Source organism: Saccopteryx leptura, chromosome 11, assembly GCF_036850995.1.
Source record: "Saccopteryx leptura isolate mSacLep1 chromosome 11, mSacLep1_pri_phased_curated, whole genome shotgun sequence".
NCBI classification, from domain to species: Eukaryota; Metazoa; Chordata; class Mammalia; order Chiroptera; family Emballonuridae; genus Saccopteryx; species Saccopteryx leptura.
The window spans coordinates 54,331,167-54,347,409 of record NC_089513.1 but is presented as its reverse complement, the minus strand read 5'-3'; the positions used below and the strand labels follow the sequence as shown (position 1 = coordinate 54,347,409).

General features: G+C 40.0%; 1 protein-coding gene across 7 annotated transcripts in view; it reads right to left on the bottom strand.

Moving 5' to 3' along the window:
- Positions 1 to 16,243, bottom strand: part of ARHGAP28 (Rho GTPase activating protein 28) — a 240,942-nt gene that overhangs the window by 92,105 nt on the left and 132,594 nt on the right. For all 7 annotated transcript variants that reach the window (XM_066352930.1, XM_066352932.1, XM_066352933.1 and 4 more), the window contains one exon: positions 11,029 to 11,246. In XM_066352930.1, the coding sequence (XP_066209027.1) occupies positions 11,029 to 11,246 (218 nt within the window). The remainder of the gene's footprint in view (positions 1 to 11,028; positions 11,247 to 16,243) is intronic.

The following is a 16,243-nucleotide window of genomic DNA, read 5'->3' as shown; positions in this document are numbered from 1 at the left end:
GAAAATTTATCTTCGGAGCAAACTGAAAGCAAAAGGACTGTTATCACTCGAATCTGAGAGACGAAGGTGTGGAGGAAGCTACCGCAGGGACGTTCATTCAAGCCGCGAGAAAGTGTGCCTGTGGTAAGTCATCCCGCACTCGGAAGCCGCCGCCGCCAGCCGCCCCCGCCAGCCGCCGCCAGCCGCCCCCGCCAGCCGCCGCCGCCAGCCGCCGCCGCCAGCCGCCGCGAGCAGCGCCCGGGTTGGTTGCAGGGCGAGCGGCAAGCAGCCGCTGGCGCGCTCCCGGTCTGGTTACAGACCGAGCATTGCAGACCGAGCACCGCTAACGTTCCCAGCGGCCCGCGCACGGGGAGCGGGAGAGGCCCCAGGGCGGTATTCCCTACTTGGGAGATTCTCTCCGCGGGTGGGGCACCTCACCCAGCCATTCAAGCTAACAATCAAGCGTTGGGGGAGGGGCGCGCGCAGGCAGCCTGAAATACCTTCGGGAGCACAGCTGCGACCCAATTACTAAAATTAACTTAACCCGTGAAATCTGCGCACCCTCGGTTCTAATTGATAAGATCTCTCTCAGTTCACCGACCCAAGACAAGAGGCGTGATATTTTTTGGTGCCTCTCGCTAAAGGGGCGGGGGCAACTTCTGATTGATAGAGCCTCCATATTCAGGGATAAACGCTAACAAGAAGGACTTGGCAGATAATAAGATCTATACCACACTAGTCGCAAGCAGAGACTAGTGCCTCTTCTTACCGGCCAAAACAGGCTACAAAGAGTGGAAAGCCTGGGTTGAGAGGTCCAACGGAATGCTAGGCGCTGAACAATCACCTTGACAACAATTGACTCCCACCCCCGCCTGATTACACTGGAGGCCCTGACTGTCAGAGCCCTTCCCAGAGCCTTGCACTGAGTGGGGATAGAGTGGGGATTTCCCAGCTCTTTGAGTCTCTTACTCCCCAGGCAGAAGCAGTGGCAGCCTTGTGGCTGGATCGCCAGGCTGCTGGTTCGGGAGGGGGGGACTGGGAGAGAGAATCCACGAAGGCGAACTCTCTCGTCGTTAGACCCTGCAGACGCCGGCAGGCCTTGACTACCAACAAGACTAAAGCCAATTGTGTGACATTGCCATAGAACCCCATCAACTGCAAGTCCCTGCCTGGGTGTGGCGCAGGGGCAGGGCCTGGGGTGCAGAGTCGCCGACCGGGAAGAGGGAGAGAGGAGAAGGAGGAAGAGGTTGACATATCAAAATCAGGAAAAATCCACAGACTTTGCAGCTTGTTCCACTGTTTGTTGGGTTTTTTTTTTTTTGTTGTTGTTGTTGTTGTTGTTTGTTCCTTCTATCTTATTGCCTTTATTTCCTCCACCTCAGTCCTTCTATTCTCTGCCCATCTTATGCTTCCCTTTTCTTGAACTACACTACCCATAAGTGTTACATTTTATTTCTCTTCTTCATCCTCACCCTCCTTTGGGGTTATACTCCAGGACACTTAATTCTCACTCTCTCCTCTTTTGTTTTTTTTTTGCCTTATTTTGTCTTTTTCTCTTCCTTTTTTATTTCTTCCTTCGTTTTTCTCTTTTTCTTATTTTTTCCTTTCTATTCGTTTTTTCTTTTCTCGTTTTACTTTCCTCCCATTTAATCCTCAATCACGAACAAATTAGTTAATTTGGGACTCAAGGTTTTTTTTGGCTTTGTTTTTCTTTTTCGGTTTTGTTTTTGTTTTTTTCTGGTTGGTTTGTTTTTGTGGCATTTTGGGTCCTCCCAACCCAAGGTCTCCATTGTATTTGGTCTTTGCTCCACTTAATACAACGTATTTTTACTTATTATTTTTATTTTTTCTTCTTGATTATTCCTTTTTTTGTCCTTTTTTCTGGTTCCCTCTTGTCCCTCTCATTATATCTCTTGGTTGACCGTCACCCGCAGGCAGATCAACTTATGCTTGTCTAAGATTTTCTTCCTTTTTTTTTTTTTTATGGTTTTTTATTTTTATTATTTTTTTATTTTTTTATTTTTTGCCCCCTTGAACTCTTCACCGCAAACCAGGCCCTCCATTATAGGCACGATATTTCCCTGAGGAGGGGAGAGGAGGGAAGGAGAACAAAAAAAAAAAAAAGGGGGAAATAATAAATTATTACTGCTTTTTTTTGTGGGGTGTTTTACCCTTTGTTTTTTGTTGTTGTTGTTTTTTTTTGTTGTTTTTTTTGTTTTGTTTTGTTTTTTTTTGTTTTTTACTTTTTACTCTTTATTAATTCTAATTAGTGCTATCAACAAGACCACCCTCAGATGCCAATAAGAAAGAGGAAATCGAATATTATGGATACAAAAGAAAGAGAGGTAACACAAATAGATGTGGAAAAATCTATGGAGAAAAGACTTAACATATTGGAAGCCTTGGAGCTAAATGACAGAGAATTTAAAATAGAAATCTTAAAAATACTCAGAGATATAAAAGAAAACACGGAAAGGCAATATAGGGAGATCAGAAAACAACTCAATGAACACAAAGAATATATTACCAAGGAAATTGAAACTATAAAAACAAATCAAACAGAAATGAAAAACTCAATTCACGAACTGAAAAACGAGGTAACAAGCTTAGCTAGCAGAACAACCCAGATTGAAGATAGGATTAGTGAAATAGAAGACAAACAACTTGAGGCACAACAGAGAGAAGAAGAAAGAGACTCAAAAATAATAAAAAACGAGAAAGCCCTACAGGAATTATCTGACTCCATCAGAAAGAATAACATAAGAATAATAGGTATATCAGAGGGAGAAGAGAAAGAAAATGGAATGGAGAATATACTCAAACAAATAATAGACGAGAACTTCCCAAGCCTGTGGAAAGAACTAAAGCCTCAAATTCAAGAAGCAAACAGAACACCGAGTTTTCTTAACCCCAACAAACCCACTCCAAGGCACATCATAATAAAGATGACACAAACCAATGACAAAGAAAAAATTCTCAAGGTAGCCAGGGAAAAGAAGAGTACAACATATAAAGGAAGGCCTATTAGATTATCATCAGATTTCTCAGCAGAAACTCTACAAGCTAGAAGAGAGTGGACCCCAATATTTAAAGCCCTGAAAGAGAGGAACTTTCAGCCAAGAATACTATACCCATCAAAGCTATCCTTCAAGTATGAAGGAGATATAAAAACATTCACAAATACAGAAAAGATGAGAGAATTTATCACAAGAAAGCCCCCACTCCAGGAAATACTAAAGGGGGTTTTCCAACCAGATTCAAAGAACAAAAGAAAACAACACCACAAGTAACAGCTCCACCAAGAACACAATAAAACCAAACTTAAACTGTGACAACAAAGGAAAAAAAAAAGGGGGGGAGAGAATGGAGATTAACAGTAGCAAAGGACGATGAAGTGCAGAAATACTTATAAGATAGGGTACTACAATGAATATGGTAGGTACCCTTTTCATTACTTAATGGTAACCACCCTAGAAAAAACCACCACAAAAACACATGACTTAAAAAAGGTAGCAACAGAGGAAAGAAGTATGGAACACAAACAAACAGAAACAAATGATAGAAAAACAAAAGAGAAGAATCAAACTAGATACAAAACTAACAGAAAGCAATTTATAAAATGGCAGTAGGGAACCCACAAGTGTCAATAATTACACTAAATGGAAATGGATTAAACTTACCAATAAAAAGACACAGAGTAGCAGAATGGATTAAAAAAGAAAATCCAACTATATGCTGCCTACAAGAAACACATCTAAGCAACAAGGATAAAAACAAATTCAAAGTGAAAGGCTGAAAAACAATACTCCAAGCAAACAACACCCAAAAAAAAGCAGGTGTAGCAATACTCATATCTGATAATGCTGACTACAAGACAGAAAAAGTACTCAGAGACAAAAATGGTCACTTCATAATGATTAAGGGGACACTGAATCAAGAAGACATAACAATCCTTAATATATATGCACCAAACCAAGGAGCACTAAAATATATAAGACAGCTACTTATTGACCTTAAAACAAAAACTAACAAAAATACAATCATACTTGGAGACCTCAATACTCCGCTGACGGCTCTAGATCGGTCATCCAAACAGAGAATCAATAAAGATATAGTGGACTTGAACGAAATACTAGAACACCTGGATATGATAGACATCTACAGGACACTTCATCCCAAAGCGACAGAGTATACATTTTTCTCTAGTGTACATGGAACATTCTCAAGAATTGACCATATGTTGGGCCACAAAGACAATATCAGCAAATTTAGAAAAATTGAAATTGTACCAAGCATATTTTCTGATCATAAAACCTTGAAACTAGAATTCAACTGCAAAAAAGAGGGGGAAAAACCCACAAAAATGTGGAAACTAAACAACATACTTCTAAAAAATGAATGGGTCAAAGAAGAAATAAGCGCAGAGATCAAAAGATACATACAGACAAATGAAAATGAAAATACGACATATCAGAATCTCTGGGATGCAGCAAAAGCAGTAATAAGAGGAAAGTTCATATCACTTCAGGCCTATATGAACAAACAAGAGAGAGCCGAAGTAAACCACTTAACTTCACACCTTAAGGAACTAGAAAAAGAAGAACAAAGACAACCCAAAACCAGCCGAAGAAAGGAGATAATAAAAATCAGAGCAGAAATAAATGAAATAGAGAACAGAAAAACTATAGAAAAAATCAATAAAACAAGGAGCTGGTTCTTTGAAAAGGTCAACAAAATTGACAAACCCTTGGCAAGACTCACCAAGGAAAAAAGGCACAGGACTCAAATAAATAAAATCCAAAATGAAAGAGGAGAGATCACCACAGACATCATAGATATACAAAGAATTATTGTAGAATACTATGAAAAATTATATGCCACCAAATACAACAATCTAGAAGAAATGGATAAATTCCTAGAACAATACAACCTTCCTAGACTGAGTCATGAAGAAGCAGAAAGCCTAAACAGACCAATCAGCAGGGAGGAAATAGAAAAAACTATTAAAAACCTCCCCAAAAATAAAAGTCCAGGCCCAGACGGTTATACTAGTGAATTCTATCAAACATTCAAAGAAGACTTGGTTCCTATTCTACTCAAAGTCTTCCAAAAAATTGAAGAAGAAGCAATACTTCCGAACACATTTTATGAGGCCAACATAACCCTCATACCAAAACCTGGCAAGGATGGCACAAAGAAAGAAAACTACAGACCAGTATCTCTAATGAATACAGATGCTAAAATTCTAAACAAAATACTGGCAAACCGAATACAACAACATATTAAAAAAAATAATACATCATGATCAAGTGGGATTCATCCCAGAATCTCAAGGATGGTTCAACATACGCAAAACGGTTAACGTAATACACCATATCAACAAAACAAAGAACAAAAACCACATGATCTTATCAATAGATGCAGAAAAGGCTTTTGATAAAATACAACACAATTTTATGTTTAAGACTCTCAACAAAATGGGTATAGAAGGAAAATATCTCAACATGATAAAGGCCATATATGATAAACCATCAGCTAACATCATATTAAATGGCACTAAACTGAAGGCTTTCCCCCTTAAATCAGGAACAAGACAGGGTTGTCCACTCTCTCCACTCTTATTTAACGTGGTGCTAGAAGTTCTGGCCAGAGCAATCAGACAAGACAAAGAAATAAAAGGCATCCATATTGGAAAAGAAGAAGTAAAGGTATCACTTTTTGCTGATGATATGATCCTATACATCGAAAACCCGAAGGACTCCACAAAAAGATTATTAGAAACAATAAACCAATACAGTAAGGTCGCAGGATACAAAATTAACATACAGAAGTCCATAGCCTTTCTCTATGCCAACAATGAAATATTAGAAAACGAACTCAAAAAAATAATCCCCTTCACGATTGCAACAAAAAAAATAAAATACCTAGGAATAAACATAACAAAGAATGTAAAGGACCTATATAATGAAAATTACAAAGCATTGTTAAGGGAAATCGAAAAAGATACAATGAGATGGAAAAATATTCCTTGCTCTTGGATAGGAAGAATAAATATAATCAAAATGGCCATATTACCCAAAGCAATATACAAATTTAATGCAATTCCCATCAAAATTCCTATGAGATTTTTTAAAGAAATGGAACAAAAAATCATCAGATTTATATGGAACTATAAAAAACCCCGAATAGCCAAAACAATCCTAAAGAAAAAGAATGAAGCTGGGGGCATTACAATACCTGACTTTAAACTATATTATAGGGCCACAATAATCAAAACAGCATGGTATTGGCAGAAAAATAGACACTCAGACCAATGGAACAGAATAGAAAGCCCAGAAATAAAACCACATATATATGGTCAAATAATCTTTGATAAAGGGGCCAACAACACACAATGGAGAAAAGAAAGCCTCTTCAACAAATGGTGTTGGGAAAACTGGAAAGCCACATGCAAAAGAATGAAACTCGACTACAGCCTGTCCCCGTGTACTAAAATTAATTCAAAATGGATCAAAGACCTAAATATAAGACCTGAAACAATAAAGTACATAGAAGAAGACATAGGTACTAAACTCATGGACCTGGGTTTTAAAGAACATTTTATGAACTTGACTCCAATGGCAAGAGAAGTGAAGGCAAAGATAAATGAATGGGACTACATCAGAATAAAAAGTTTTTGCTCAGCAAGAGAAACTGATATAAAAATAAACAGACCGCCAACTAAATGGGAAATGATATTTTCAAACAACAGCTCAGATAAGGGCCTAATTTCCAAAATTTACAAAGAACTCATAAAACTCAACAACAAACAAACAAACAATCCAATAAAAAAATGGGAAGAAGACATGAATAGACACTTCTCCCAGGAAGAGATACAAATGGCCAACAGATATATGAAAAAATGCTCAGCTTCATTAGTTATTAGGGAAATGCAAATCAAAACTACAATGAGATACCACCTCACCCCTGTTAAATTAGCTATGATCAACAAGACGGGTAATAGCAAATGTTGGAGAGGCTGTGGAGAAAAAGGAACCCTCATTCACTGTTGGTGGGACTGTAAAGTAGTACAACCATTATGGAGGAAAGTATGGTGGTTCCTCAAAAAACTGCAAATAGAACTACCTTATGACCCAGCAATCCCTCTACTGGGTATATACCCCAAAACCTCAGAAACATTGATACGTGAAGACACATGTAGCCCCATGTTCATTGCAGCACTGTTCACAGTGGCCAAGACATGGAAACAACCAAAAAGCCCTTCAATAGAAGACTGGATAAAGAAGATGTGGCACATATACACTATGGAATACTACTCAGCCATAAGAAACGATGACATCAGATCATTTACAGCAAAATGGTGGGATCTTGATAACATTATAAGGAGTGAAATAAGTAAATCAGAAAAAAACAAGAACTACATGATTCCATACATTAGTGGAACATAAAAATGAGACTAAGAGACATGGACAAGAGTGTGGTGGTTACCAGGGGTGGGGGGAGGGAGGACAGGGGGAGAGTTAGGGGGAGGGGGAGGGGCACAGAGAACTAGATAGAGGGTGGCGAAGGACAATCTGACTTTGGGCGAGGGGTATGCAACATAATCTAATGACAAAATAACCTAGACATGTTTTCTTTGAATATATGTACCCTGATTTATTAATGTCATCCCATTACCAGTAATAAAAATTTATTTAAAAAAAAAAAAAAAAAAAAAAAAGAGATGCAAATTAAAAGCACATTGAGATATCACTTCATACCTGCCAGAATGGCTGTCATGAAAAAAATCAACAAACAAGTGTTGGTGAAGATGTGGAGAAAAGAGAACTCTCGTGCACTGCTGGTGGGAATGCATACTCAGGCAGCCACTGTGGAAAACAGTATGAGGTTTCCTCAAAAAATTAAAAATGGAACTGCCTTTTGAACTAGCAATCCCATTTTTGTGATTATATCCTAAGAATCCTGAAACAGCAATTCAAAAGGATATATGTAACATTATGTTCATTGCAGAGTTATTGACAATAGCCAAGATTTGGAAACAGACCAAGTGACCATCAGTAGATGACTGAATAAAAAAAGCTGTGGTACATTTACACAATGGAATACCATGCAGCTATTAAAAAGAGAAGAAAATCTTATCTTTTGCCACAGCATGGATGGACCTGGAGACTATTATGATAAGTGAAATAAGCCAGTCGGAGAAAGACAAATGCCATATGATCTCATTTATATGTGGAATCTAATGAACAAAATAAACTGACAAACATGATAGGCACAGAAGCATTAAAAGGAAGGAAGGAAGGAAGGAAGGAAGGAAGGAAGGAAGGAAGGAAGGAAGGAAGGAAGGAAGGAAGGAAGGGAGGGAGGGAGGGAGGGAGGGAGGGAGGGAGGGAGGGAGGGAGGGAGGGAGGGAGGGAGGGAGGGAGGAAACAGGCATGGACACAGGAAACATAATGACAGCTGTCAGAGTGGAGGGAAGTTGCCAAACTGAATGAGAGAAGGTGAAGGTATTTAGCCAGAAAACATATTTACATAACACATAACAACAGTGTGGTGATAGGCAGAAGGAAAGGGAAGCAGGGCTAGTGATAATGGTGAATAAAGAACAGAAATTAGGTTCATTAAGTTAGATTATACACACAGTTATAAAACATATATATATATATATATATATATATATATATTTTTTTTTTTTTTAACGAGAAGAGGGGAGATAGAGAGATAGACTCCCACATGAACCCTGACTAGGATCCACCTGACAACCCCCATCTGGGGGCGATGCTCAGACCAGCTGAGCTACCTCAGATCCTGGGGCCGACTTTAGAACCAATCAAGCCACTGGCTACGAGAGAGGAAGAGAGAAAGAAGGGGGAGAAGCAGATGGTCACTTCCCATGTGTGCCCTGACCAGGAATTAAACCTAGGATATCTGCATGATGGCCGAGGCTCTATCCACTGAGTAAACCAGCCAGGGCCACATTATATTTTGTCTTTAGAAGCAAGCAGTTTCGTTCATACATTCCTGTCTCATGAAATTCTCACTCCTAACCCATGAACCTTGTAATTTCTGCTTCGTGTTCCTCTGACGCATATAGGGAGTTACTTTGCAGATGAATTCCCAGGAACACAGGATACTCGAATCCCAAAAACAAGATCAAGGGTGCCCAGTTTATCACTCCACTGACACAAAGAATAGCTAGAGGACATTCCGGCACACCGGACCTCCCTGCTTCCTGCTCCCTGCCGCTGACTAACCAAAATTTAGTAGATTACTAACCTCCCTAAGGTATATAATGTCTGAGCAACTGAGATTGTTATGACAGTTTTTCGGACGTTAGTTCACTGTTTTCTTGGATTGCAGCAATTTGAAATAAAGGACGTCCTTATATCCACTCGGTCCTTCTCTCGAGGAATTGGCTGAAGGGTGACAGACAATGAGAATCCTGGCTTATTCCAGTAACACAGGTGGAGATGGGCAAAGTGGAGGAAAATGAGGATGGAAAGAGACTTTGCCTGGGGCAATGGCGCACGATGCAGAATGCAGATGTTTTATTGAGTTGGTTCACTTGAAACCTGAATGGTTTTGCAAACCAGTGTCATCCCAATAAACTCAATTAAAAGTAAATTAATTAAGATGAAATAAAACAAAAAATTCACTTCCTTATTCACACCAGCCATATTTCAAATGGTAGTGCCACATGAGACTGGGATTATCATATTGGACAGCACAGAAATATATCATTTCTATCACTGTAGCAAGTTCTAAAAGATAGTGCTATTCTAGGACATTATTAGCACAAATCAAAAGGTTAACTAAATATATGTGAGCTGCCCTGGCAAATACCCAATGTGATTAATATATCTAAGAGAAGATATAACTTACAAACCAAATCAAACTGGGTCTTCAACTATGCGTGCTATCAAATATCCTTAAAGGTTTAATTTATGTCATTACTGACACTACAATTAAACAAAAGAAAACCTTAAATCAGAGTGATTAAATTGCCCCAAGCAACTTTATTTGTAACTGCAGCAGAATATCAACTTTTTTAAAATTTATATACTAATAATACCCAAAGTTCCAAGACTCCTATCTGTATAGAATCTAATATATGACCTTTGCACAGATATAATGTCCAATAAGTATTTGTTGCATCAGTGATGCAATTATGGAATGCAACATTGCAATGATGCAATGAATGAATGAATGAGCTATGAGGCAGAGCTTGCAGTAAAACAAACATACAAAAAAAAATAGGAAAACATGACGAACAGTCTCTGAAGTAAGTGTGGCCATGGAACTGCTCAAGGTAAGCTGGAATTTCAACCAGCCATTCCTTAGAAAACATGTGTTGCTTCCCTTATGCTTTTTATGGATCATTCTCTCTCCTATCTAATTAATGTTTATCTCTTTCAATTTTGTAACTTTTTAATGTATTTAACCATAAAGGATACCCTACTCATTCTTCCCCCCCTGCCCACTCCATTAAAATTTTTTTAAAAAAATTATTGACTGATTTTAGAGAGAGAAGAGGATCATCGATTTGTTGTTCCACTTATTTATGCATTCATTGATTGATTCTTGTACGCCCCCTGACCAGGGATTGAACTCACAACCTTGGTGCATTGGAACAATGCTTGCTCTAACAGAGTTATCCAGCCAGGACAGACCTACACCCCCATTTGAAACAAACCACCCATACTTGCTTCTAATTTCCCAGGACTCCTGGACCTCTTTTCCTTCAGCATTTAGGCTTATATAGTGGCTCTTTTTATCCCATCCACAAAGACTTGCTCTTTGCTTCACTGCAGCTATTCTACAACTTCATTGAAGGAAATAAATTTAGTGTTGAGGTAGACTGCTGAATAGGATTTAAGGAACGATAGCTTCATTTTCAAATTTGTAAAATTTTGGACTGTGCTGTCTGTTTTAGTTTTCTTTAAAACTGAGAAGGTGAATGGCTTTTTCTAATAGTTTTCCTATGTTTAGCTTCTTCCTCCCCTTCCCACCCAAACAAAACAAACTTTTTCAGCAGTGTTCATTACTTACAGGAGTTTCACTGACTCCAAAGATGTCTCTGACGTCCCTGACAGATTGCTTGTTCTTTTTTCTCATGGTTTGAGTATAAGTATTATATCTCTTTTTCACTGCAGCTGCTTGGGTTCGAGTCAACGTGGAGAGTAAGGCTTTGCCATCCTCCTCTTCATCACCAGAGATCAGGGTTGATAAACCCACATCTTGCAACCACTCTGCTTCAAGTTCTCCTTCTGTAAGATAACATGACCAAGAGAAGGTTAGAATATTCTCTGTCTGATTGAATGGCGTGTATATATGCAAGCGTGTGCATATCAGTGAATAAGAAATACCAGAAAACAACAGATTAAGACTGTCTTTTTTTCTAAATTATAAAAAAGGCCTATAAAAATGAATGAAAAGTCTGTATTGTATTTTTAAAATAAGTCACATTTAAAAGTATTTCCTAGTATAGTAAGGTTAATTGGCAGGTTGAGAAAGGTATTTTTCCTTTCAGAGAGTTAAATATAAGCCATATCAGGACTATCAATTCAGAAAAGAATAAAATATAAATATTTAAGCTAAAGCCATATAGAAAAAGAAGGGTTTAATAGCACACCAAAGGGTTTTTGAATCACTCAAAAGAAGTTAAAATCCCAAGTCTACCATTTACTGGATGAATGACTTGGAAAAGCTTTAGGAAACCTCTTGTCCTCCATGTCCTCTTGGCAAAAAGAGGTAATAACAACAAAATTATTAGGTGGCTGTTGGGGACCTAAATATAAATAGGGTGTTTTTACAATTTGGATATCCAGGGGACAGAGGTGGTGGGCCTAACCCCCCACCTCACTTGCCCAGTTAATAAAGAGCTATACCTGATTCTCACTTGTCCCACCCATCTTCTCCGGAAGAGGCTGAAAGCTAGTTTCTTATTGGTGTAAAGTTAGATCTAAATGGTATGGTGGGGGTTGTGTTTGAGTTGTCTTCGAAACAACTGAATTGCTAATGGACCACATTTTTTTTTTTCCCTGAATAAAGACGAATGTGCTTCTGGGGGCCGCCATTGCATTGGCTTAGGAACAGTAGTGACTCTTCGCCATGTGGTCCTCCCGAACCCATCTTTATGTATATATCTTTAATTCTCTCTCATTTATTTAATTCCATACCTTTTCCCATTTGAGGACCTCATAATAGACTCGTCATGGCTGAACCATGACAATTGGCACCCAACGTGGGGGCATCGGAAAAGGGAAAGCAGAGAGGTAATGGAACTCCCCCAGAAGTGAGCACACGAAGTAAGTTAAAGCTCTCTGAGAGTGAAGCTTTTAAGTACAGTGTGGGGGGAGAGTATAGTAATAATTTGGGAGTAAGTAACTATGAGAATACTAGGTTCAAAAGTGAGGGACCTTTTTCTTTTTGTACAAATATTTTTTTATTTTGAGAATAAGTTGTTTGATCAAAATGAGGTAGAAACAGAGGAATGTAAATGTAAAGAGCTTGGAGTCTGAGAGTAACTCGGAAAATGGGAATATCACGGCTGTGGCCATTTTAAACATTGCGGCTCTGCAACCTTCTGCTCCCAACGTCTTTGTCTTAGGCCCTTGGAAATCTTGGCTCCAAAGAGCAGAAGGCTGGCCTCCCCAGGCAGAGGTGATGAGCCGAGAGCCGGTGAAGTGGCAGGCAGGGACAAGGCCACCCACGGACTAGGGTTCGCGCTGGCCTCAGGGCTTGCCCTGCCCCATGCCTCTGAAGTGAAGCAAGCAGGCAATAGCAGAGGCAGAGGTGGAGGCAGAAGCGGTGGCTTCCCAGGTCAGCAGGGCGAAAAATACACAAATGGGGCAGGAGAGAGCTCCGGCCAGTGCTCTGAATCCGCATACAAAAGGTGTGCCGAGGGGAAGGCACGCACCAAATACAAGGCTCCAGACACCGCCAAGTTTCCGAAAGCATAATCAGGAGAAGCCGTGACAGCCACTGCCTTGAGTCCAAGTAGCCGCCAGTGTACCCGGGCATGGTCCCCTCTTAGACGCACAGGTGGCCACACCCATGGGCGGCAAAGAAAGCATGTCCCGCAGGTGCACGCAGGTGGCGGGCGGGGCGTGTCCCACCAATGGCGCAGGCCAGGTGCGCAGCGCAGCCTCCTTTGCTAGAATGTCAGGCTCCCACAAGCTTGCAGCACAGCAGCAGAGAAAGTGCCTCCAAGGCCCGGGGCCCCAAATCTCGGTGGCTGCGGGAAGAGGGGCCGGTAGCGCTCTACCGCAGGCTGACCTTTGTGTGAAGGCGGTTTGGCTCTGCCTGGGAGCCCCAGCCCCAGGAGAGGAGCGGGAAAGTATTCCCCTTCCAAATAAGCTAAACCTGCCTTTCGGTGGGGGTTGAAATGGAGAGATTTTGGCTGCAAGCTGTAAGCAGCTATTAGAATTTAAGAATGATTAGAAGACTGAGATGTTTTTTAAAGTTGTGTTATTTGATTTTCTTTAGTAAATAAAAAGACTTAAGAGTTTGGGAAAATTACAACATTTTCCTGTTGTTCTCTTTCTTTAAACTCATTTTATTTCTTTCCTGTTCTATGCCTGAAAAGAGGGTGAAGGGAACGCCTGTTTGGATGTAGCTAAACAGAATCTCAAAGATGGCCATTCTCGAAACTTTTCGAGAGAGAGTTCTGTTTAGTTTCTATCCTTTATGTTCCTATCAAAATAGCCCTGCATAAAGATCAAGTAGGCCATTAATCTCTAAAATCTCGGGTTTCTCTCTAATTTGTCTGATTTGTCCACCTTGTCTGATTCTTGTTTGTGTTTGGTCTTTGTTTAATGTTGTCTAAATGAGATTTGTTAAGTTCCTGCATGCAAAAAATTGAAAATGCCGGCTTTATATTGAAAAAATAAAATGATATCCCTACAAATTTTTAATTTTAATTGGAACAAGTATAGCACGCTCATTTAAATTTAAATAGAATGAAATGTGGATCCTAAAGACTTGCTAATTTTGGCTAAACTGCTTCAAACTTCAGGCTGCTTGCTGCAGCTTCAGAGGTTGAAGCAGAGTCAATTTCCCTAACAAAGGTATAGATTTTTGTTAATAATATAGGAAAATAATGAAAGCCACACTAGAATTTTCCAGCTTTAATGTGCTCTTTAATTTTTCTGTTAATTAGTAGGGTAGAAATGTTTTAATAAATACCATTATCGATCGACTTATGACCTATGCATCTTATGAGCATTTGACTTTATGACCACAATCGCTAGCCACGACTGCTCCGCGTCTGGCAGCACAAGCGTTGCCCAGCTGGGCATATGACAGTGTGGACCAGCTTCCGGCAGCACTACCATCTCCATGTGCACCATTTCAACTGTTATCCCAGACGTGGTACAGCAATTTGTGTTTTGTTTCTTGGATATTTTTCATCAAACCCCTCCCAAAATGTCTACCAAAAGAAAATTGTCTTTGCAAATATTAAACCAGTTGTACTGGTAATGCAATGTTTTACTTAAACCTGATGAATGTAAAAATAAGAAACAAAATGGTGTAGAGATGATACAAATGGCATAAAATGAACAAAGAAAATTATGATATATAACAATAATGAAAGAAAATTATAAAATATGACTTAAAAGATTTTTATAACATCATTTCACAGTACTGTACATATAGCCTACTCAACTTACGACCAAATTGTGTTACGACCAGTCTGTTGGAACCAATCGTGGTAATAAGTCAAGCACTAGATGTATGAGAATGTTACTTAAAAATGCATTTACTATATTTTGTTAAAAGTTACGAATTTACTTCTGCCACCCAGCATAGTATATCCCAAAGTTCTCTTCACCATGCCATGGTTTCAGAGCTCCAGGGAAAGGCACCCTGAGTTCACCTCTCCAGTTTAAAGAAAACAGAAGCTCTGTCTCCATACGTGCTACAGATGGCTTTTCCAGTCTACCTGAATTGTTACCAGCTAGAAGCAGTGGTCACTGGGACTTAGACTCTAGCTGCAAAGTGTGGAAAGGTGACCACAACTCCAGTGCCTTGTGGACTTTTCCTGAATGTGTGTAACTCCTGCTCCTTGGGACAGTTTTCAGACTGAAGTGGGGTTAAGTTACATTTACAAATAATATGAAGCAATGATGGTGTCAACATGGACTTGGTGAAAGTAATTAACATGTTAAGGACATTTTAGACTGTAAGAATTTTATTTTATTTTTTTTTTTATTTTATTTTTTTTTCATTTTTCTGAAGCTGGAAACAGGGAGAGACAGTCAGACAGACTCCCACATGCGCCCGACCGGGATCCACCCGGCACGCCCACCATGGGGCGGCGCTCTGCCCACCAGGGGGCGATGCTCTGCCCATCCTGGGCGTCGCCATATTGCGACCAGAGCCACTCTAGCGCCTGGGGCAGAGGCCGAGGAGCCATCCCCAGCGCCCGGGCCATCTTTGCTCCAATGGAGCCTCGGCTGCGGGAGGGGAAGAGAGAGACAGAGAGGAAAGCGCGGCGGAGGGGTGGAGAAGCAAATGGGCGCTTCTCCTGTGTGCCCTGGCCGGGAATCGAACCCGGGTCCTCCGCACGCTAGGCCGACGCTCTACCGCTGAGCCAACCGGCCAGGGCCCAAGAATTTTATTTTAAATCCTGTTGTATTAGTTAAGACTTTGCTTGATAATCTAATAGGTGTTATTCACTTCATTATATTAGGACACTTGTTATAGTATCTGTTAGCATTGGCTATTTTAATTTTATTTATTTTATGTTTTTCCAGTCTGCCTCCAAATTGGAACATGGGAATTCAAATGAGTATGAATCACAATACACAAATTGAAATTTTAATAAATACAAAAGGGGGATCTGTTGGGGACCAAAATATAAACAGGGTGTTTTTATAATCTGGATATCCAGGGCACAGAGATGCTGGGCCTAACCCCCCACCTCACCTGCCCAGTTAATAAAGAGCTATACCTGATTCTCACTTGTCCCACCCATGTTCTCCGGAAGAGGCTGAAAGCTAGTTTCTTATTGGTGTAAAGTTAGATCTAAATGATATGGTGGGGGTTGTGTTTGAGTTGTCTCAGAAACAACTGAATTGCTAATGGGCCATGTTTTTTTTTCCCTGAATAAAGACGAATGTGCTTCTGGGGGCTGCCATTGCATTGGCTTAGGAACAGTAGTGACTGTTCGCCACGTGGTCCTCCCGAACCCATTTTTATGTATATATCTTTAATTCTCTCTTGTTTTAAAAGGTATTTAATTCCATACCTTTTCCCGTTA